Source organism: Leptodactylus fuscus, chromosome 2, assembly GCF_031893055.1.
Source record: "Leptodactylus fuscus isolate aLepFus1 chromosome 2, aLepFus1.hap2, whole genome shotgun sequence".
In the NCBI taxonomy this organism is placed as follows: domain Eukaryota; kingdom Metazoa; phylum Chordata; class Amphibia; order Anura; family Leptodactylidae; genus Leptodactylus; species Leptodactylus fuscus.
The window spans coordinates 233804568-233829614 of NC_134266.1; the positions used below are offsets into that span (position 1 = coordinate 233804568).

A 25047-nucleotide genomic window follows, 5' to 3' on the forward strand; every position below is an offset into this window, starting at 1 on the left:
AAATGTATAACCAACCCATTGTGCGTGGCGGTATTACTGATCACATACACTGTGCCTACATGCTGCCATATATCCATACTGTGCATGTGTGTGGCATAAGACTTTTGTGTCATGAATATGTGCCATGCTCCAGATGCATACTGCATGGTGGAGCTTTGTACTCTAGTTGGCCTCATGAAACACCACAGATTTCTTACAAGTCCTTACTTTAACAAGGATTATATTAGAAAGTGAAAGCACTAGAAGTGAACAAGTCATCTAAGCAAATGTTATCTTTTTTTTTTTGGACTGTTTAAAGGGGCTCTATCAGCAAAATCATGCTGATAGAGCCCCTCATATGCGTGCATCGCCTTTAAAAAGGCTATTCAGGCACCGTAAAAGTTATATTAAACTACCCCCCCCCCCCCCGTTTTAAAATAATAACCTAAAAAAGAATGTGCTCTACTTACGGATCGTGCACCCTGGGCGGGCATTCAGGATGTGTCTTCATCTTCTTCCCCGCCTCTTCTTCCTCTGATGTCCTCCGGTCCCGTCCTCCTCCGGCGCTCGCAGACACTGATATTAAAAAACGGCCTGGGCGCATGCGCAGTAGCATGCGGCTTCTACTACAGCTACTGCGCCCAGGCTATCAGTGTCCGTTTGCGAGCGCTGGAGGAAGACGGGACCGGAGGACATCGGAGGAAGAAGAGGCGTGGAAGAAGATGAAGACACACCATGAATGCCCGCCCAGCGTGCACGTTTGGTAAGTAGAGCACATTCTTTTTTAGGTTATTATTTTAAAACTGGGGGGGGGGGGGGGGGGGGGTAGTTTAATATAACTTTTACGGTGCCTGAATAGCCTTTTTAAAGGCTATTCACGCATATGTGGGGCTCTATCAGCATGATTTTGCTGATAGAGCCCCTTTAAAGGCAGTCTGTCACCAGAAGCCAGACCACAAATATATTTTAAGGTCACCCAAAACATTCAGTGTAATCCCCTTGTGTATCAGTGTCTCTGATGCCAAGTTATTGCCGATTTTGTCCAAATAACTCAATGGTGAAATCTCAGCAACAATTCACATGGAGAAAACACAACTCGATTCAGGTGACCCTAATCCATCCATCTTCAGGGCTGGGTTGATATGCTGGATTCTGGTGACAGACTCCCTTTAAAAAAAGTATCTGCAAATTCCCCATTGTAAAGTTCAGCATTGCTCACCCAGTGCAGATTGGGAACATTTAGAAATATTAAAAATTTTCCTATATTTAGGATACAATCCTGGCTTTCAAATCAAAGAAAAATGATGCCTAAAGGTCCCTCATCTGCACTATGTGAATAAGGCCAAATTCCAATTGCAGCCACTAGTGAAGCATGAGACCATGCACCACATGTATATATTTAAAGGGCTTTATGCTTATTTCCTTTTGACAATCTCTTTTGGGAAAAACCACAAAAGTGACCTTAGAAACATTTCCAAATAATCATCTCCTCGTGTTCTGAGCCTTTATATGTGACTCTATGATTGGGCTGGATGAAAAGAAACAGAGCAGGTTACCCCTCTAGAAAGGAAAAAAATAAGGCATCACAAAAGTCAGTTCTAGCCATTTCTAGTTCACCGCTAGCACTGGCGACAACCTTTGGCCTCCAGAGGACATGACTACTACAAACAAGTCCCTGGAGGATCATCGAGGAATTTTTGCTTTTTGCAGTAAAATGCAAAACAGGAAGGATAACTGTATTCCTTCCTCTGAACTCTATACACCTTTTCCTCTACTCCTGCGGAGTTTTGCTAAACACAATTAGAAAGAATATCAGTTCCTTTGTGGAATACTAAGAATTTTTAGAAAGGTTTCACATCACTTTTGGTCCCCTTGGCCAATTCGATATTGTAGTCTATTGTTCTTCAGACACATGAACATACATGGAATAGTAAATTATATAACTGAAGTGAAGAGGTTTAGGACCCTGCAGCATCGCTATAGCGTACAATAGAACAAAAAAAAAAAAAAACCTTCAAGGCCCCTTAAACCCAGTCAGTGCTTTATAAAGGAGAACAGAGCTGTGTAAATATGCTGGGGTGATGGTCATGTATGGCCAAGTGCCTAGACCGCCTGTTCACGTCCAGTGTCTAGGGTCCTCTGCAACTCCTAAAACAACCCAGCCAATCCCATCTTGTATCGATTTAGAATAGGGCAGAGAAAGGAGGACATTTTATGCAGAGAGCCCCTGGCACTGCACATCAATTTGCTGCCATTCTCAGTGTTTGGGTACTTTAAAGAGGGACCTTTCATGTCCTCGGGCACATGCGGTTTTATATACCAGCGAATTCAGCCCACTCTTGGCTTTCCTGTTATGTGCCCCGGGGCTTCAGATATCAGTGCAGTTACTGATCTCTCCCCACTGTCAGAAGGGCCTTCCTGACTGTCTGGCTGGGCTGTGAGGAATGCCTCTCCTGACAGTACTGTAACATAAACTTGTACTGTCAGAGAGGGCGTTCCTTACCGCTCAGCTAGACTTTCTGACAGCTCTCAAGATGAGATAAATAATTTGCCTAAAAGAACATTAAACTAGAGGTTGCCTTAGCAGGTAGTAGGTCACTCAGTGTCTTGCTTTGCTCGAAATATGCAAGGTGGTGCTGAAAACAATTATTTGGATATCTGTAAATGCAACTGAATTAACATAAGAAAGATGAATAAGTCCGGAAAGATCAAACTTCTCCTCATAGGTCTCTGGATCTATAAAAAATAAATAAATAAATTATATACATATTTTTTTAGCAAAATTACAAGGCACCTTAGAAAATAATTATAAGTCATCTCCTAGCCACAGAATAAGGGGTTAGATGTTTGAACATTGGATATCTGACAACAGAGGTCCCCCAACCGATATATCACGTGACCAGGGTTCTTGTTTACCCTGTACAAATGCAGTGACAGGTCATCCATGTGCACTGCCATCTAGAGATGAGCGAACACTGTTTGGATCAGCCGTTCCGAACAGCACGCTCCCATAGAAATGAATGGAAGCACCTGTGACGTGCACTTTGCCGGCGGCCGGTCGCCGTGCCAGGTGCTTCCATTCATTTCTATGGGAGCATGCTGTTCGGAACGGTTGATCCGAACAGTGTTCGTTCATCTCTACTGCCATCCCATAGAAGCATATACAGCAGCAAAGCATGTGTGACCTGAATGATCAAGCAAGACGCACAATTATTCAGTTTCCTGCTCTGGCTCCTGCAACCAAATGAAAGTAGGTTCATGCCCCACGTTGCAGAAAAGCAGCTTTTTTTTTTATGCAGATTTTGCTGGGGGGGGGGGGGGGGGGGTGTTGAGCCAAAGATAGGAGTGGATTGAGCAGATGGGAGAACTGTAAGGACTTTCTATATATATTTCCAATGCCTTTTGAAGCCATGCTTGGCTCAAAAAACACAACAAAATAAGCTGCGTCACGTGGCCACATGGCCCCTGACGTCAGTCAGAAGCAAAGTTATAGCACAAATAGTTTTGGTTCAGACCAAACAAAGCCGGCAGACAATCCTCACGAGTGTGGCAAACATACTTTAAAGGGTGTGACCTAAATAATTGCCATTAATTGTAATCGAGGAAAAATGCCTGATTAATCACGATCTTTGTCAATCTCCCAGCCATAGCATGAACATACATGCTCACAGAGAGAACAGACTGATGTGCTCAGTGGACTCATCTTTGTGAATGCAGTTATCAAAAAATCCACTACAGCACATGCAGTGAACTCCAGGTACAATGCCTCTTTTCTCCAGTGAAGTACTGTGTATGCACTGGGAGCACTCACTCCAGGTAAGTATCACCAACTAGAATGAACAGCAGTACAGGGCACTCTTAGGGTATATTCACACAGAGGAAGAGGTTGCGGAAACCTTTTCCGCTGTGTGAACCTTCCGCGCGCCTCGCTGCGATGGAACGCCGATGCAGCATCAGCATTCCGACCCTGTGTAGGCCTGAATGAATGGGACTACACTGGAGTGTCTCGATCTACGGACGCCACGGCTGGTTCAGCCACAAAATCCGCTGCAAGAAAGGGCAGGTCACTTTTTTCCGCAGCTAGTGCGGAAGTGAGCAGCTCCCATTGAAATCAATGGGAGCCATTTTCGGCAGTGGATTTTGAGGCGGATGCAGAGTTATAGTCCGCTGCCAAAAAACTCTGTGTGAACTAGCCCTTAGGGTGAATTCACACTGAGTAAACGCTAGCTTATTCTGAACGTAAAACACGTTCAGAATAAGCGGCGTATAAAGCAGCTCCATTCATTTCTATGGGAGCGGGGATACGAGCGCTCCCCATAGAAATGAATGGGCTGCTTCTTTCACTCCGTGCAGTCCCATTGAAGTGAATGGGGAGTGCCGGCGTATACGGCAAGCTCTGCTCATGCCGGAGCGTACACGCCGGCACTCCCCATTCACTTCAATGGGACTGCACGGAGTGAAAGAAGCAGCCCATTCATTTCTATGGGGAGCGCTCGTATCCCCGCTCCCATAGAAATGAATGGAGCTGCTTTAGACGCCGCTTATTCTGAACGTGTTTTACGTTCAGAATAAGCTAGCGTTTACTCAGTGTGAATGCACCCTTATGTTGCGAGACTATATGCAGCTCTAGCCCAAAGTCTCTGACATCATGAGTCTCAGAGTCAAAGATACACACAGCACAAAATCATGAAGAAAATATATACTTACCCAGGACTGAATCAAGCCTTGTTATCTGAAAAAAGAAGCATAATACCTTATTAGAAGGAAGTATATATATATATATTTTTTTCTACTTTAAGCCTGATAATGATTCCTAACACCTTTTCTATATATTTATTTTGAGCAACTTATGACTGCAAATACATGTTTATGGTCCATATACCCTACAGTCTGGAGAGGTCTATGGGGAAGTTTTATAGACCATAAGCCCTTGCGGGCAGGGTCCTCTATCCTACTGTGCCAGTCGCTAACTGTTAGTATTGTATTGGTTTTGTATACTTTGTGTACTGTATGCAAACTCCCAAATGTACAACACCATGGAACTAATGGTGCTATAGAAATAATAATAGACATGCCCTGTGACTTGTGCAGAGGACAGTGAGCAGAGAGAGTAGATAAGCTGTTACCACCACCCGTTGTGAATGATGGACCCTGCTATCTATACATAAATAATACTGCTCATTGTCACCCTGACTGTGCTGATCAGGAAGTCTCAAACACTTTATTTGCATGAGCAAACTTGTTATTAGGCTTAGTGGCCAGAATAAAAATTGTTGGATTTTTTTTTTTTTTTTTTAAATACAGAAATCCACATAGTAATTTTTAAAATGCATAAAAAATACGTGGCTAAAACTAACCATGCGATTCCCTACCACCTCAGTATTCCCAGTGAGAAAAAGTTGTTGATGACACAAACAATTCTGTTTTTTTTTTTTTTCTTCAGGAACCTTGTTTTTCATCTGGAAACACTGAGGAGCCAAGTCAATCACACACTGATGGCCTAGGTAAACCCCTTCCCATACCACAATGTATTATTGCATCACACAAGAGCAAGTACTGTATATACTTGAGTCGACCAGAATATAAGCCAACCCCGCTAATTTTACCACCAAAAAAAAAAAAAAAAAAAAAACAGGGAAACTTATTGACTCGAGTATAAGCCAAGGGGGAAAAATGCATGACATTCTGTCTGTCATGTCTGACAGACGTCTGGGGCATTATCATATAGGCCCAAAGCATTATGGTAGCAGTAGCAGCCTGTTGCCATACAGGCCCAAAGCCTGTGCTAGCAGTAACAGGCTATTACTACTACCACAGGCTTTGGGCCTATATGGTTATATCCCAGACCACGTGACATCTGGGATATTACCATACAGGCCTGTAGCTGGCTAGGATTAACATCAGATCCCGGAGACGTGAGTAAAACTGTTTATTATTTTCTCTCACCTCCTCTGGGGCTCTGATTATTATACTCGGGGGTGTGAATGTGTGACATAGCAAAGTTCAGTATCTGTACTTCTGCCTGGAGATTGTCTGGGTAAAGGGGTTTTCCAGGCCAAAAAGCATATATATATATATATATATATATATATATATATATATATATATATATATATATATATATATATATATAAAATTGTGCTACATGTGGGTTAATAAATGCACCCAGATACCTTTTAGGGCTCGTTCACATCTGCGTCGTCGGTCCTTATTGCAGGTTTCCATTTCCTGCATAAAACAGATGCAGGAGACGGAAGCCTGCAGGAGACTTTCTCACCCATTTATTTGAATGGGTGAGAAAGCTGTCCGGCCGTGCGTGGCAGTGAGCGTTTTGCGCTCTCCGCCGCGAAACCGGGTTTTATAATCCGGACACAGAGTCGGACATGCAGTACTCTGTGTCCGGATAAAAAAATCCGGTTTCGCGGCAGAGAGCGCAAAACGCTCACCACCGCGCACGGCCGGACCCGGTCTGTGGTTTCCGTCTTCTGGCATGCAGAAGACGGAAACCACAGAACGGAGACCCCAGACGCAGGTGTGAACCCAGCGTCAGTGTGTTTTGAGCCGTCACATGACCACCCCAGGAATATGGGTAACTATACATTTTTCCTAATTGATGTAGTTTAGAAAAAAGGAAGGGGCAGGGTGTTTAGAGTAGTATAGGGATTACAAGTTATACCAGACAACCCCAGAAGCAACTAATGACATTCAGCATCACAATACAAGCACATATAGTCTAGGCACTAATAACCTGTACTACAACATTTGATATTTCTATGCTGCCATCTAGTGGACGAAACATCAAATGCAACGTATTGAATAAGACATTGACAAGTTTTAAGTGTTGCTTTGTACCCATCTGAATCATTATCCAAAAATCGTGCCCACACACTTGTTCATTTATGGCTCCATTTACAATCACTGTGACAAACGTGGTAAAACGAGATATAGAAGAAAACAGGAGACGCTTGTAGGACATAAACAGGTTAAAAAAGGGTTAAAACTAAATAAACACATAAAAACTGTACCATTGTACCAAGACTAACACACGGACTAATATGCATTTGCATATGACAAGCATTGAGTTTCTTGTTAGGCTCCCCATAAGCAAGTTTCCTTTTTGCTGTGCTCATTATGGACCATTGCAAAGAGGTAAATGGGTATGATGGGAGTTCAGAAATGTTAGCCCCTGCCACAGAAGTCCAGCAGCTGTCAGTCACACAGGTGTCTACGTGCAGGTGATGGCGTGGACACCACTGCAGCCTCCACCATCACACAATCATCCATACATTAAATAACGTTATGGCAGTGACACACCCTGGACTACAGCCTCTGCTCTAATGTATTTATGGCATGGTCACAGTTTCTTACTTATCTTCCATGGCAGGACATAGGGCAGCGATTTGGGTGCACGTAGATTAGAACCAAGGCTATTTTTAGGATCCATCAGAGTAGTGGTACTGTAAAAAGAAAAAATGTAAACAAAAAAAAAAAAAAAAAAGATTAAAGCATCAATTATTCCCATTATGCAGCAAAATCATAAAAGGAGTCTCCATTAGGGTCAGTACAACGTTCTGTTCACAGCAGTAGATGCCAAAAAACTATTTTTACAGCCTATATAAAAGCAAGCTAATCATTAATGTTCAAGGTAAGGACATTATATTACAGCTACTAGCCTGTATTTCTAGTAGCCAAAACGGGGTCATTTTGCTGATAGGAGAGTCATGGCTTATGAGCCTTCGTATTCATGAGCAGAGCACCCCTACTGCAACTCTGGGCAATGGCCGACAGGCTGTATATGCTTGTCAGGGACTGGCGAGAGGAGGGCAACGTCCTAATGAGAACACCAGACTAAGTGTCCACTGTATACTATATATAGTGTGCTCCTTCCAGACCATATTTCTGTGTAGTTTTGGCTACTAGGAGTATGGACTTGTAGCTGTGACATGTTTCCCTTGCTCAAATCAGATCTGTGTAACATCTGAACTTGCACCAAGCAGCCTGGACAAAGAACACGTTATTGGCTTATTATAAAACATCTAATGTATCTATGGATGAACTTCAGACAACACAGAAGAAATGGTAAAGTGGCTAAAAGAGAGATACTTTATGGCAGAAACCAGCCACAAGTTTCACTAAAGTGCATTACCTTTTGGCCCAGCATAATCTGCGCTATGAAATGAGACTAAATTGTCTCAAAAGTTAGCGGCCATTTACAGTAAAGCCTTAGTATATCTAGTTAAAATCTAATTGGCACGCTATCTGAAGGAATATATACATAAAAGTATATTATATATGTAAAAAACTAAAACAATTTCTGGAGGTAGCCCCTCTGGCATCATGGCCTGTCCCAGAGCAGACCTTTTGGGAGACATTATCAGTTCCACCACCTATTTATTATTATCTACCTACTACATGACCACACCTTCCAGGAGACCATTTTAAAAAATAAATAAAATTATATATATATTATATATACACACATACCAACACACATCAAAACTCTTTCATTGCTTACCTAGGTCCTTGGTAGGAAGGTGTACCCCACACAAAAGTGCTCCTGCCATCCTGCAAATCTGTAAGAAAGTATGGTTTTCCATTAACAACAGTCTACTGGCACTCAAGGAGAAAGAGAGATATTAACCAAGTGTGTTAAGTGGAACTTGTCAGGTAAATCTGAGACACAAAACCGCCAATAGAAACCCATGGACCAGTGGTTTAGTATCCCAAATATTCCTGTGGGAGACATAAAATGAGAAGAGCCAAATACTTACCATTAGATAATAACTGGGGATAAATCGCCAATACCCAGGACCCGAAATACCACGCGTCTATAAGTACTGGATAGTGATTTAGTGTCCCAAATTTACCTAACAAGTTCCTTTTAAGGCTTAGAACTAAAAGTATTTCCAGACACGATGATAGAGAAAAATCAGGGTGCACAATTTTAGGAACTGTGACATCATGTCCACCAATCATGTAGTTCTTCCGCAGATCAGCCCTATCAAGTGAATTGGACTGAGTTGTAATACTACGCACAAGCTCTGTAGAATGTACAGTGTTGTGCTTGGTATACAGTCATGGCCAAAAGTTTTGAGAATGATACAAATATGAATTTTTACAAAGTCTACTGCTTCAGTTTTTCTAATGGCAATTTGCATATACTCCAGAATGTTATAAAGAGTGATCAGCTTAACAGCAATTACTTGCAAAGTCAATATTTGCCTAGAAAATTAACTTTATCCCACAAAACACATTTCAACATCATTGCAGCCCTGCCTTAAAAGGAACAGCTAACATCGTTTCAGTGATTGCTCCATTAACACAGGTGTGGGTGTTGATGAGGACAGGGCTGGAGAGCAATCTGTCATGATTAAAGAGGACCTTTCACCATATCTGGGCACATGCAGTGTTATATACTGCCGGAAAGCTGACAGTGCGCTGAATTCAGTGCACTGTCGGCTTTCCCGATCTGTGCCCGGTGTGAAGAGCTTACGGTCCGGTACCGTAGCTCTTCTATGGTCAGAAGGGCGTTTCTGACCATTAGCCAGAGACGTCCTTCTGCCTCGCGGCGCCAATCGCGCTGTACTGTGGAGCAGGGAGGAACGCCCCCTCCCTCTCCTGATAATACTCGTCTATGGACGAGCACTGTGAGCAGAGGGAGGGGGCGTTCCTCCCCGCTCACACTGTACAGCGCGATAGGCGCCGCGAGGCAGAAGGACGTCTCTGGCTAATGGTCAGAAACGCCCTTCTGACCATAGAAGAGCTACGGTACCGGACCGTAAGCTCTTCACACCGGGCACAGATCGGGAAAGCCGACAGTGCACTGAATTCAGCGCACTGTCAGCTTTCCGGCAGTATATAACACTGCATGTGCCCATATATGGTGAAAGGTCCTCTTTAAGTAAGAATGACACCACTGGACACTTTAAAAGGAGGCTGGTGCTTGGCATCATTGTTTCTCTTCTGTTAACCATGGTTATCTCTAAAGAAACACGTGCAGTCATCATTGCACTGCACAAAAATGGCCTAACAGGGAAGAGTATCGCAGCTAGAAAGATTGCACCTCAGTCAACAATCTATCGCATCATCAAGAACTTCAAGGGGAGAGGTTCCATTGTTGGCAAAAAGGCTCCAGGGCGCCCAAGAAAGACCAGCAAGCGCCAGGACCATCTCTTAAAAGTGTTTCAGCTGCGGGATCGGGCTACCAGCAGTGCAGAGCTTGCTCAGGAATGGCAGCAGGCAGGTGTGAGTGCATCTGCACGCACTGTGAGGCGGAGACTCTTGGTGCAAGGCCTGGTCTCAAGGAGGGCAGCAAAGAAGCCACTTCTCTCCAGAAAAAACATCAGGGACAGATTGATATTCTGCAAAAGGTACAGGGAGTGGACTGCTAAGGACTGGGGTAAAGTCATTTTCTCTGATGAATCCCCTTTTCGATTGTTTGGGACATCTGGAAAACAGCTTATTCGGAGAAGACGAGGTGAGCGCTACCACCAGTCTTGTCTCATGCCAACTGTAAAGCATCCTGAAACCATTCATGTGTGGGGTTGCTTCTCAGCCAAGGGAATCGGCTCTCTCACAGTCTTGCCTAAAAACACAGCCATGAATAAAGAATGGTACCAGAATGTCCTCCAAGAGCAACTTCTCCCAACCGTCCAAGAGCAGTTTGGCCATCAACAATGCCTTTTCCAGCATGATGGAGCACCTTGCCATAAAGCAAAGGTGATAACTAAATGGCTCAGGGAACAAAACATAGAGATTTCAGGTCCATGGCCTGGAAACTCCCCAGATCTTAATCCCATTGAGAACTTGTGGTCAATCATCAAGAGACTGGTGGACAAACAAAAACCTACAAATTCTGACAAAATGCAAGCATTGATTGTGCAAGAATGGACTGCTATCAGTCAGGATTTGGTCCAGAAGTTGATTGAGAGCATGCCAGGGAGAATTGCAGAGGTCCTGAAGAAGAAGGGTCAACACTGCAAATATTGACTTGCTGCATTAACTCATTCTAACTGTCAATATAAGCTTTTGTTACTCATAATATGATGGCAATTATATATCTGTATGTGATAAAAACATCTGACAAACACACATAAAAACCAGAGGGCAGCAGATCATGTGAAAATAGAAGATTTGTGTCATTCTCAAAACTTTTGGCCATGACTGTACAGTGACAAGGCCACACTGAATCAGCTGATCTGTGTGGGCACCTGATATTTAGGACTTATTCTGAATACAGGTCATTACTATACAAATCTCAGAAAACCTCTAATTGTACTTTGATGACACCAGCTGCAAAAGGCTCTTTATTATAGCAAACACTAAAAATACACTGGAACCCAATTTTACAAGATACATTTTGTGAGCCTTCTATTACCCTAAATAAGCTGAAGGCTGTGGAGATTAAAGGGATTTATGGGCCCTTATGGACCTGAGGTTTTGTGTCCTAAATCATCCTGTAATAAAGCCATCTGTACCCACAACAAAAATAAAAAAGCTTTATGCTCACCTTGCTGCTGTACTACTTGCGCCTGCGCAGTTCTTCAATGAAGCCAGAGGAGTACACCTCGGTTACAGTGTACATGCCCTGTACCTCTGAGCACTTAAGCAATGAAGCCGGAGTGTACATCTTAGGCTACACTGAAGAACTGTTCAGGCGAGGAGATCACAGAGAAGAGTCCGATCAGACATGTAGAAAGGAGTTTGTTTTTTTTTTTTATTTAAATTGCACGTTTGTACGGATTTAAAATAGGGCGAACCTAGGGACATTAAATCCCAGATCTATAAGGACCTGGAAGTGATAGTGTCACAACTCAACCTGACCGGTTCCCTTTAATGCAGTTCCAGATGACTTCAGATTAAGCAGTTTGCTTTCCTATGGAGTAGCACTATATTTGCTGTTCTAAGGTTTCTATTCTGCGATTTATACCAGTTTTTCCCTTTGCATGTTCTTTCCACTTCTCAGTTTTTCCTGAGCTAGTGAGTGAAGGCTAGCATCCCATACACAGAAAAGAGGAAATCCAGTTCCTTTCCTTCACAGTGACTTGTAAAAATATTTACACCCCTTGAACTTTTTCACATTTTGTCACCTTACAACCATAATCTTAAATGTATTTTATTGAGATTTTAAGTGACAGACCAAGACAAAGTAGCAGATAATTGCAAAGTGGATCGAAAAGGACACAAAAATCTGAGAAGTGTGACATGCCAAAGTATTCAGCTGCCCATGTCAATACTTTGTAGATCCACCACTCACATCTAGACTGAGATTTTTTGCCATTCTTCTTTGCAAAATAGCTTAAACCAGATTGGATGGAGAACATCTGTGTACAGCAATTTTCATGTCTTGCCACAGATGCTCAATGAGATTTAGGTCTGGACTATGACTGGGCCTTTCTAACACATGAATATTCTTTGATCTAAACCCTTCCCCTGTAGCTCTGGCTGTATGTTTAGGGTCATTGTCTTGCTGGAAGGTGAATCTCCTTCCCAGTCTCAGGTCTTTTGCAGCCTCCAACAGGTTTTCTTCCATGATTGCCCTGTATTTAGCTCCATCCATCTTCCTATCAACTCTGACCAGCTTCCCTGTCCCTGATGAAGAAAAGCCTCCCCCAGCAGGATGCTGCCCCCTAGGTGTCACAGTAGGGATGTTCTGTGCAGGGTGATGAGCATGGTTACTTTTCCACCACATATAGCACTTTGCATGTAGTCTAAAAAGTTCAACTTTGATCTAATTTGACCAGAGCACCTTCTTCCACGTTTGCTGTTTCTCCTATATGGCTTGTGGCAAACTGCAAATGGAACCTCTTAGGTCTTTCTTTCCACAATGGTTTTCTTCTTGCCACTCTTCCATAAAGGCCAGATCTGTGGAGTTCATGACTTAATAGTTATCATGTGGACATATTCTCCCACCTGAGCTGTGGATTTCTGCAGCTCCTCCAGAGTGACCAGTGGTCATCTTGGCTGCTTCTCTGACTAGTTCTTTCCTTGCTCGATCAGTTAAGATGTGTGGCCATGTCTTGGGGTAGGTTTGCAGTTGTAGAACACTTTTTCCATTTTGGATGATGGATTTGACAGTGCTCCTTGGGATGCTCAAACCTTGGTATATGTTTTTATAACCTAACCCTGCTTTAAACTTCTCCACTTTATCTCTGACCATTCTAGTGGGTTCCTTGGTCTTCTTGTTCTCTAATAGAAAAATTACACACAGCTGCACTCAATAATTAAGTGACTTCTGAAGGCAATTGCATGCACTCTGGATTTTATTTAGGGGTATCAGAGTACAGGGGGCTGAATACTTTTGCAAGTCACATTATTAAAGTTTTTTTATTAAAATTTTGAAAACCATGTATCATTTTGGGTAGGTCTACCACTTAAAATTTCAATAAAATATATTTAAGTTTATGGTTGTAAGGCGGCAAAATGTGAAAAAGTTCAAGGGGTATGAATTTGCAAGCCACTGTATATAAAAAAAATTGAGAAGCAAAAGGAAAGAGGTTACAGAGCACCAACAAACAGGATAGCTGTGAATACAGCATTGGGTGAGGTACAACACCGACATCTATTGGCAGCTTGTAATCTAATCCCTCACTGAGCTGCAAGTCAAACTTTCCTTTCAAAACGAATCATGTAAATAATTCAGGCTAGGGGTATGTTCACACTGCAGTATTTGGCTCAGTAGATTGTATTGGTATCGTTATGCCAAAACCAGCAATGGAATCTACAGAGGTATGATATAATAGAACAATTTGCACCCGGTATGCGTTTTGGACCATCTCCTGGTTTTAGTTTACAAATGTTCTACAGAATGCTGCCGTGTGAACGAGGCCAAATTGAACTGTTTAGAAGATAGAATTCTTGATGGAGAAAGATATTTTCCTTCCAAGATATATTACATTCACTTAAACTGTTGAATTCTGTAAAGTTTGTTTAAAGAAGAAAGAGTCTATTTAAGACAATAAAATAATTCTATACAATACCATTATCCCAATCTTCATTACACGGAGGGCAGTTCCATCGACTCGGGCTCACGTCTCTCTTGTACATACTCTTTTCATCAACTGAAAACAAATTCAACACAGCAAAAGTAAATAATCAGACTTTACATGCAAAAAACCTGGAAGTCTATAGTCATAACATGGGATCTAGCACGTGCAAACTTGTATGTGGCCATTACCCAAATCGGTATTCATTTAAATTAATTTACACAGCTGGCACATAACACTGGTCTTTTTTTTTTAAATCAGCATTGTAGCTCGAGTGCTTTTATCAACCAATTATTTTCTTATTACCCCATACACACGCCTGTGTATTATCACAGGTCTGTTTAGGGGTCCGGAGAGCAAACTTGGGACAGGTCCTATTCCTGTCTATACCGCAGTCCAGGCTCATTAATGAATGGGTCTGTGTAGGCCATGGACAGCACACAGGTATCTATGACATTTTTCACACACCCATATATGCACAGCTTTGTATGTGTGCAGCATTTACATACGCAAATAAAGGGAAAAGCGCTTTGCCAGAAAAGCTAGAGCAGAGACCAAAACCCAGGCAAGGCAAGGCAAGGCATGCCCCCAAAAGACTTAGACTGAGGCTCCACATTGTGGAAACGCAGCTTTTTTTTGTTGTAGATTTTGCTGCAGTTTTTTGAGCCAAAGCCAAGAATGGCTGCAAAAGCAATAGGAAATATATATGAAGTACTTATACACCTACCTTCATCTCCTTCACCAACTTACATGATAATGAGTCTTCAATTCCGAACAAAATGTATATTTGAAAACTGTGGAATCACCTTTCAAGGAACTAGGGTTATGTTTATAGCCAATTTACTGCTGACAGACTCCCTTTATCTCTCACGGCTAGCGGTGATGTACAGTAAACCTGGGAGTAGCCGTTCTGCCTTCATAGTATTATAGCTTCAACCAAAGTGAACAGCTGCAATATCATCAGACTACACAAAATTTGGCCATACACCTTAAATAAGTGTCAGCTAAATACTCCTTGGCTGATCGCTGTTCCTTACACTTCTTCCATACATGATCGGGCAAAGATCTCCCTGGTTGTTGCAAAAAGCAATGTTATAAGTGCTGTCCGTGACAACAATTATACAGGAATAACTTGTGTTATTATGAGTCTTCTGCATTCACATCGATCAATGATTATTACTATTGCTCAGAAAAGGTTTCATCAACTTCCAATAAAGTACCAGATATTATTTAGAGGTATATAACATTTCAGATCACTGGGGACTCCATGGGACTCTACTCATACAGCAGAATATGTTGTGGAAATCCAGGTTTTTCCCAATATGACCAATTCATACATCTTTCTGTGTGTGAAGGTGCCCAAAGCCCTCTGAAGCTTTACAAGTATTCCATTCAAAAGAACTTTCCCCTAAATTACCTACAATCCCTCCACAAACTTCAGCAGAGTCTTACTAATGGGACTAATACTTGGTACGCCACTTGCTTACCAATGTCTTGTTCAACGCAGCTTTTGTCATCGCATCTGGAAATGTGGAAACTGAGTTCTCCTCTAGGAACCATATGACGGGCATTAAAAGGGCAGGTGACAAGTTGGTTGGCAAGATCACCGTGATTCTACAGTAAAAACATTTTATATTACATACTATCATATTTACAGGATATACAACTAAGATGTAGAAATATGGAATAGTTCTAATAACTCAATGGCTCACAGCTATGGGTCTCAGTATATAAGTCCCACTATCCATTGCCCTCTGTATGGTCGATTACTACTGATAACGTGGTCAGACGTAAACGCCTCTTCCCCTTACTTGTCAGCCAATAGAAATAGCTATTGATCGAAATGGGCAGGGTGGGATAGATAAGCAACAGCCGCCCCAGATGCAAAAAGGTTTGCTTGGTACACTAAATGCACTGTTTTATTTCCCTATGTAGATTGGAAATCATATCTGTCACATGAAGAACATCATCAGCTTTATAATGAGGTTTTTTTTTGGTCAGAGTTGCTTTGATGGGAAGAACAGGACTGCATGCTCCGCTATTCTTGTCAAACCTGACAGAACTGCTGACAGAGGCCTGAGAAGGTAGAGAAACACTGGTTCAAGAGTAAAAGAAACAGTATATGGCCCAGGTCACATCTGCATTCAGAATTCCATTCGGGGAGTTCGTTTGGGGATCCCACAATTGGAAAACTATAGGCATTAAAAAGCGATTAGCTAAGAAACCACATGGACCCCAACTCTACTGCGCATGTCTTGAACTCACCCCCAGACTGCGCAGGCGCTGGAAGAGAAGACGAGAGGAGGAACCGTTGCAGACAGAGGAAGACACACAAGTATTGATGGGGATGGAGGGGGGAGGGATTACTGGTGATGTTCCGTTTCGGAAGCGTTGAAATAGAACACCGAATTATCACAAAGTGTCCCTGGGGAGGTCATATGACCGCCCCAGAGATATAGGTAATTAAATATTTTTTTTTTAAAATGTAAATGAAACATTAAGTGGGGTGAGGGAGTTTAGTTTATAGGAAGAATTTTTGTTCATCCCGGACAACCCCTTTAAGTCTATGGTGGCATTATGTGATTGTTCTGGGACTCGATCCTTATTACACTTAAAATATGCAGAGAGAAAAATCACGTAAGCAGGACATTTCTCACTGCCGATTTCAGGTGGAAACTTGGCGGACCCCATTATATAGGAGTAACTGCTTTTCAGGCAGATAGGGGGATACAGTTTTTCATGTCCTGGCGTCAGCAGGAAGGAGAGAGCTGCATACAAACACATGCCAAGACTATGGTGCGAATTTCACAATGAAATCAAAAATGTATTTCTGCAAATAAAATTGTCTTTATACGTAAGAAAATATGCTTGAAAAATTTCAGTGTCTTATTAACTCTCCCCCAAAGTGTGACTCTAGCTTACGTAACCATTGACATCATATTTCACTATTCATTTTATAGTGTCAAAAAAGGTTTGTTTTTTTTTGTTTTAATAGTTTATCTCTTTCATAAAACTTGCAGTCAAAAAACAATGATATCCTAGACCATAGGCTGCAAGCAAATAGGCTCAAAGACAAAACGAACAACTGAGATAGACACTAGAACATCAATTCACCTTTAATTCAAACACAGTAGGACTGTTATCCTTTGCTTACTTACCTGCACTTCCACCTATCTTATTATTCAGTTATCTTCACATTCTCGGGGATGTCTTAGATATCACAGTATAGTGATGTAGTTATAGTGATATTCTATTCTTGTGGCTCCCTATGCTACAGTATGGGTTACATTTTGGAACAGGAGATGAAATAAATGGAATTTTGAACTCACAAGAAAATCCTTTTCTCATATTTTTTTGTCGGCCACTTCCATTCATTCCTATGGAGTGAGGTATTCGAATACTATTCACTCATATCTAGTCCCGAACCATCTTTTATGTAAAGGAGGGTTCACACTACCGCCGCTGTCCGCCCTGGGATTTCTATACTAAACCCCGGAGAAACTGGACAGGCGGCGGCTTGCCAACAGTCTGCTTTACAACCCAGTCATTTGAATGGGTTGAAAAGCAAACCGCCAGGGTCCGTATGTGGCCTCTCCGCCTGGATAACCGTTTTTTTTTTTTTTGCATGGACAATCTGGCCAGATTTACCGCAGATATACCATTGTGGGGAATGTCTATTGCTTAGATCACCTTTTATTTAAATTAGAGGTGAAACAGTGAAAGAAAAAGGGGGTTTGACACTTTTGATTTTGACGTTCACCGTACAGGAGAAATATTTTATAAGTAGTCCAGGCATTTTCGGACATCGGGGTAACTAATATGTATATGTATTACAGTAGTTTTCTGCTTTTATAATGTATTCTAGGGAAAGGAGGTGATTTAGAACTTTTTTTTTAACTATTTTTATTCGATTGCAAGTCCCCATAGACAGCAATACAAGTGTATTGCCGTCTATGGAAGAATCTGTACATTACTATTGCGACTAGCCGTGATAGTAATATTTATAAGACAGGCCTGAGAGCCTTCATTAGGCTCCCGGCTGTCACCAGAACAGGTCGGCTCCTGCGACCTCGCCGCGCAGGAGCCGGCCTACAACTTTAAAGGTATGGGGTCGGGGAAGACCAGCCCCGAGGGAGTGTTTTTGCACTTTCATTTTTTTTTTTTTTTTTAATGCCCGCAATTAGAATGCATTCTGATTGCGGGCAATAGCATCAGGCCTCCGCGTATAGCAGCAGAGCGGTCACCATTAGCTTTACTTACCCGGCAGATGCCATGGAATCGCTCCACTCCTGCCGCTGCAGGAAGCCAGCGATCCCGCTTGTTCACCCCCTGCTCCACCGTATACCCGGCATATAAGACGACCCCCAACTTTTCTGAAAAGTTTTGGGGGTTAAAAAGTTGTCTTACATGCCAGAAAATACGGTACGGTCTGCCTATAGAACAGCATACTAAGCAGTTTTATAGGTAGCTACAAGAAAATGGCGCTCAGGCATGTGCAGTAGCGCTCACAATGAAGTGTTACTGTCCATGCCCGAGATTTCAAAGCACAGGATCGAGACTACAGACAACGGAGGCGGTTACAGCTACGGAGAAGGAGGGCATCTTGGAGCACACGCAAAGGAGGGGCGTTACAAAGGTATGACACAGGGAAGTGCACAATGGCTTGGGGAACGCCCAGGGTGCAGAGAGGTTCATTTGCATATCAGTTTTATTGATATATAAAGAAAAAAACAAAACAAAACAAAAAAAAAAAAACGGGGGTAGAGTCTTTTCAAAATCTGATAGCAGCACCTTAATAGCCTTTTTAAAGGCTATTCAGACATATCAATATCTAAAAATCATGATTTCCCAATGATGGAGTCCCTATAAGATCATCTGGTGGTCTGAACAAACCAAACATTTTTTATTTTTTTTTATAACTCGTTATTCTAAATGACACCGACCTTCCTGCACTTGATCAGGTGATAAGGATAACGACAAGCTCTTATTTGGTGGTTGGAATCATAGGGACACTGCAGTAGTCTATCAGGATCCTGGGGGTCTATAAGAGAGAAGATAAATCATACACTTCAGTCTACAGCTCATGTACAGAGATGTAAGATACTGTGACTAGTGATCACATGTTGGGATTGTGGCCTCAGATCCATTATTATAGAAAGCAGTCTGCTTGGCTATACGGTGCAAAACAACTAGAGACCAAACAAACCTAGTACAAGTCAACAGGAATTGTCAGGGCCCATTTGAAACAGATACTTCAAACATTTTACAAATCTGGCAAGAATAGAAACCATACAGGTGAGCAGAGTAAAATTTGTCCAAGATACTGAAGTGACTTACGAAACATTTGAATATCGTTTTCCAGTCTCCTTTGCTCGTCCTCCTTTTCCCTTTTAAGTGAAAATGCTATCCATTTTGCCTTCTTTTTGTTTTGCTTAGGTTCTGCTTCCTTTTCTATTATACTTTTGCTCTATAACAAAATTTAGGAGTTAGTAAAACCAAACATATGACTACAAGAAGCGGCAATCCCTGCACACATCTTATAATATATATATATATTATATATATATATATATATATATATATATATATATATATTATATTCTTAAATTAAATGTAACTGTCCCAATAGTAACAATCCCAGAGAAAATTAAAGCCTTGTGACAACTTCTATGACTGGTCTCTAAACGGAAGCAATCTCTTTAATGTTAATGCATTATTAACCCCTTAAGGACACAGCCCAAAAGTGCCTTGAGGACCAGGCCTCGTTTTTCAAAACTGACATGTGTTACTTTATATGACAATAACTTTGAGACACTTTAACTTAAACAAGTGATTTTGAGATTGTTTTCTCGTGACACATCGTACTTCATGTTAGTGTTAAAAATCGAATCAATATTTGTGTATTTATTATAAAAAAAAAATAGGAAATTTGCAAAAAAAAAAAAAAAAAAAAAATCACAATTTTCAAAATGTGAACTGCTCTGCTTTTCAGACAAATAGTTATATCACACAAATACATTAATACATATTATCCACCATATCTCGGCATCATCTTTTTATTGTCTTTTAATTTAGTTTGGATGCTAGAAGGCTTTGAAGTCTAAGGGTGAATTCACACTGAGTAAACGCTAGCTTATTCTGAACGTAAAACACGTTCAGAATAAGCGGCGTCTAAAGCAGCTCCATTCATTTCTATGGGAGCGGGGATACGAGCGCTCCCCATAGAAATGAATGGGCTGCTTCTTTCACTCCGTGCAGTCCCATTGAAGTGAATGGGGAGTGCCGGCGTATACGGCAAGCTCTGCTCATGCCGGAGCGTACACGCCGGCACTCCCCATTCACTTCAATGGGACTGCACGGAGTGAAAGAAGCAGCCCATTCATTTCTATGGGGAGCGCTCGTATCCCCGCTCCCATAGAAATGAATGGAGCTGCTTTAGACGCCGCTTATTCTGAACGTGTTTTACGTTCAGAATAAGCTAGCGTTTACTCAGTGTGAATTCACCCTAACAGTGATTTTCCAGATTTACAAGAAAATTTCCCAAACTAATTTTTTTTAGGGACCACTTCAGTTCTGAAGGGGATTATAAAGGCCTATATAATAGAAACCCCCATAAATCACCACATTTTCAAAACCGCACCCCTAAAATAATTAAAAACAGCATTTGGGAAGTTTAACCCTTTAAGTATTTCACAGAAATTAAAACAATATGGAGGCGAAATTTAGACATTTAAATTTTTTTCTATAATACATTCATATAGCCCTAAAATTAACACATTCCCAAAGGGTTAAAGGAAAAAATTCATCTCACATTTTGTTATGCTATTTCTCCGGAGCACAGAAATACCGCACATGTCGGTGTAAACTGATTTTTGGGCACATGGCAGCGCACGGAAGGGAAGGAGCGACACAGGGTGTATGAAAAGCAGATTTTGCTGGAATAATTTTCAGGCGCCATGTCTCATTTGCAGAGCCCCTAGAGTACTAATATAAAGGAAACTCCCCAAAAAGGACCCCATTTTGGAAGCTACACCCCTCACAGAATTCATCAAGGGGTATAGCAAGCATTTAGACCCACAGACTTTTCACAGATTTTATTAACATAGGGATGTGTAAATGAAAAATTACTAAAATGTCACTTTATCCCCAAAGTTTTCATTTTCACAAGGGGTTAGAAGAGAAAAAGTCCCCCACAGATTGTTAACACAATTTCTCCTGAACACGTCAATACCTCATATGTGGTCGGGATCTGCTGTATGGGAACATGGTGGGGCTTGGAATGGAAAGAGCGCTATTTGGTTTTTGGAGATCAAATTTTGCTGGAATAGTTTACAGGTGCCATTTCGCTTTTGCAGGGCCCCTAACGTACCAAAACACTGGAAGCACGCAAAAATGACCCCATTTTGTAAACTGTACCCCTCAAAAAATTTATCAGGGGTCTAATGAGCATTAGTATCCCAGACATGACTGCACAGCAGATGGTGGAGCGTGAATATATAAGCTGTGCAGAGTGCATTGGAAACACCAAATTCCCCACTATATCCCCAGTAGCTCCTAAGATTGGGGGGTCACTCTGGGGGTCAGTTCTGGTATATTTTCCCTCATAAGCTCTAAATAAGGGGTGTCCCCTAATATACGCTTATACACAGCTTATACATTCCCATCCTGCTGCAGCCAGTTGTGTTCTAATGATTTGGTGTTTTTTGGGGGATTTTTGTCTTCACATTGTACAAGCTATATTTGTTTTATTTTTCTGGTGACGTGGCCATATGAGGACTTGTTTTTTGCGGGATGAAATGTATTTTGTAATGACAACATTTCTGGGTGCCTATAAACTATAGAATAAATTTTATTAACTCTTTCTTGGTGGATTAAAAACCTCCCCAGCAATTCTGGTATTGCTTTTTAACTATTATTTTTTTTTCCACCCAGTGTAGTGTATAACTAACATGTTACCTTTATTCTGCAGGTCAATACAACTACGCCAATACCTCATTTACATTGTTTTTTTATGTGTTACTAGTTTTGCAGAACAAAAAACAATTTAGGGAAAGAAATCAATTATTTTTTCATCGCCATCTTCTGAGATGTGTAGCATTTTTTTGTTGTTGTTGACAGTTGGTTGAGGGCTTATTTTTTGCGGGACGATCTGTGCTTTTTATTGGTATGTGTGACTTTTTGATCACTTTTTATAGCATTTTAAATAAGGCGAGATGACAAAAAAATTATTTCTTTGTTTATTAATTTATTTTTCATAGACAAATTATTTTTTCTAAACTTTTTTTTTTTTTTTTTACTTTTTATTGATGTCCCACTAGGGGACCTGAACCAGTGATCCACTGGATCGCTGTTTCAGCATTATAGATGTGCAATACATTTGTATTGCAGTCTATAGAGAAAGTTAGCCTATGCAGACTTCCTCCCTTCCTGGCAGGATCACCAAGGTATGTAGGCGCTTCATGCAGCCTGGGGTCACTGGCCTGACCCCGGGCTGCAGATACTTCATATGGGCACCCCCCGATCTCACTGCTGGGGGGTGCCCAGAGGCCCCTTAAAGAGGACCTTTCACCACTTTTGGGCACATGCAGTGTTATATACTGCCAGAAAGCCGACAGTGCGCTGAATTCAGCGCACTGTCTGCTTTCCCGATCTGTGCCCGGTGTAAAGAGCTTACGGTGCCGGTACTGTAGTGCTCTATGGTCAGAAGGGCGTTTCTGACCATTAGCCAGAGACGTCCTTCTGCCTCACAGCGCCAATCGCGCTGTGCTGTGGAGCCGGGAGGAACGCCCCCTCCCTCTGCTCACACAGCTCGTCCATAGACGAGTATTATCAGGAGCGGGAGGGGGGAGTTCCTCCCTGCTCCACAGTACAGCGCGATTGGCGCCGCGAGGCAGAAGGACGTCTCTGGCTAATGGTCAGAAACGCCCTTCTGACCATAGAGCACTACAGTACCGGCACCGTAAGCTCTTTACACCGGGCACAGATCGGGAAAGCAGACAGTGCGCTGAATTCAGCGCACTGTCGGCTTTCTGGCAGTATATAACACTGCATGTGCCCAAAAGTGGTGAAAGGTCCTCTTTAACCCGGCAAAGCTCATTGGATACGGCGGACATGTTTGCCCGCCATATCCAAAGGGTTAAAACCTAGAGATGAGCGAACACTGTTCGGAACAGCACGCTCCCATAGAAATGAATGGAAGCACCTGGCACGCAGACTTTGCCGGCGGCCGGCCGCTTAACCCCCCGCGTGCTGGCCGATTCCATTCATTTCTATGGGAGCGTGCTGTTCGGAACGGCTGTTCCGAACAGTGTTCGCTCATCTCTATTAAAACCCCCGATCGGGGGTTAAGGAGCAGGATGTTAGCTGTATGTATTTTTTTTACTTTTGCTTTGAAAGTCCTAAGATGCGGTTATCACTATTGAAAGCCGCATCTTAGAGGTTAAACAGCGGGGATCGGTGTAATCACCGTCCCTGCTGTTACAGCGGAAGCCTGGCTGTTAGTTACAGCCGGGCTCCCATGGTGATCGCAGAGGCTCTGCTTACGAACCCGTGCGATCTCCATCACGTACAGGCACGTGGTAATGTGGGAACTAACCACATTCCCTGACGTGCATGTACGTGAAATAGCGCTAAGTTTTTCTTGAAAATATAGGGCAGCAGAGTCAAATAGCAAAGATTATTATTAAAAGGTTTATGCAGGGTGAAAATTAGGTGGATAAGCTTTACTAATATATATTATATATAAATGCAGAGATCCGGAGCGATGATAACCGTTCTAGAGCAGAGCCAGGGAGGCTGGAGGTCTTGTTTCTCTGCCTCTCTTGCTGATGCTCTGACTCTCAGTCATAAGACTAACCCCACTCTATGGACCTGAAGTAGTACAGCCAGAGCAGCAGCAGGGGGCAGTGCACACAGATTTCTGATCTCACTAAAATTGGGGAACCTACTTTTATATTTGTAGTAAAGCTTATGGTGTGCACTGGTATAGAGATGAGCGAACACTGTTCGGATCAGGCGATCCGAACAGCACGCTCCCATAGAAATGAATGGAAGCACCATTGGAAGCTTCCATTCATTTCTATGGGAGCGTGCTGTTCCGAACAGTGTTCACTCAACTGGTACCATTAATTATTTTACCTGCTTAAGCCCTTTAACCCCTTGAGGACACAGCCCAAAACTACCACAAAGGGGTTGTCGGGGATAAAATGATATTTCAACTCCAAACTAAGCACCCTCTCCTGGCCTACCTTCTAACTTACTTAGTTTTAAAAAAAATAAAATCTATAATTACCCAGATTGCCCAGGCACATTTGCGGACTCTCCGTTGATGTTCTGTTTCTCCTTTCCTGGAAACAGAACTTCAGCTATATTAACCCTCCCCCACCCCATCATACTTACCTGTCCAGAACTACTGAACATGGGTTGTCACTTCCTTCTGGGTGTCTAACTCCTCCTCATCTTGACATCTGCTGGCCGCCTCTGCAACATAACCAGCGCATTCCGGCACTACTGCACAGGCAAACGTCAGTTTCGGCATAAAACCGGCAGACACCATTATAAACTTGCAGGATTTTTTAGCTCCGCCCGTTTTAGTTGGATTCTGTGGCAGAGGAGTCTCCTACGGAAACCCCAACGCTAGTGTGAATCCAGTTACATAAGATGACGGTTGCTTAACAAGACAAGTATTACCTGACAGATCATAAGGTGCATTCTCAGCTCAGTCCCGTGGACTTTGTGTTCAGCGTTGTATGGGCAAACAATGTAATCCATGTTTTAATCTGGGGTAAAAAAAAAAGTCAATGACATAAAACACAATTAGAATAATTTATTCTGTTCAGACAACGCAGTGATCCCCCCAAAAAATAATACTAAAATGTAAATACAAACCAAAGTGCACAATTCGCTTGCTAGGTTTAGTGTGTACACCAGGAAAAGCAGGTGTATTCACCCAAAACAGACCTAAGTGTTGACATGTGAACATGCCATTTTCTCAGTGTCAATGGAAAAAAAACAAAACCAAGAGATATACATTAGGGCAAAATCCACTCCAAAGTCCCACCTACTGCCTCTTAAGTGCCGCCTC

General features: G+C 42.2%; 1 protein-coding gene across 1 annotated transcript; it reads right to left on the minus strand.

Moving 5' to 3' along the window:
* Positions 1 to 6712: 6712 nt before the first annotated feature.
* GTSF1 (gametocyte specific factor 1) lies at positions 6713 to 24734 on the minus strand. The gene is made up of 8 exons (XM_075263140.1): positions 24654 to 24734; positions 19302 to 19431; positions 18908 to 19005; positions 15452 to 15578; positions 13959 to 14039; positions 8495 to 8552; positions 7348 to 7436; positions 6713 to 6897 (listed from the first exon to the last, which is right to left on the minus strand). The coding sequence occupies exons 1-8, from the start codon at positions 24732 to 24734 to the stop codon at positions 6713 to 6715; spliced, it is 849 nt and encodes a 282-aa protein (XP_075119241.1).
* Between the last annotated feature and the right edge of the window lie 313 nt (positions 24735 to 25047).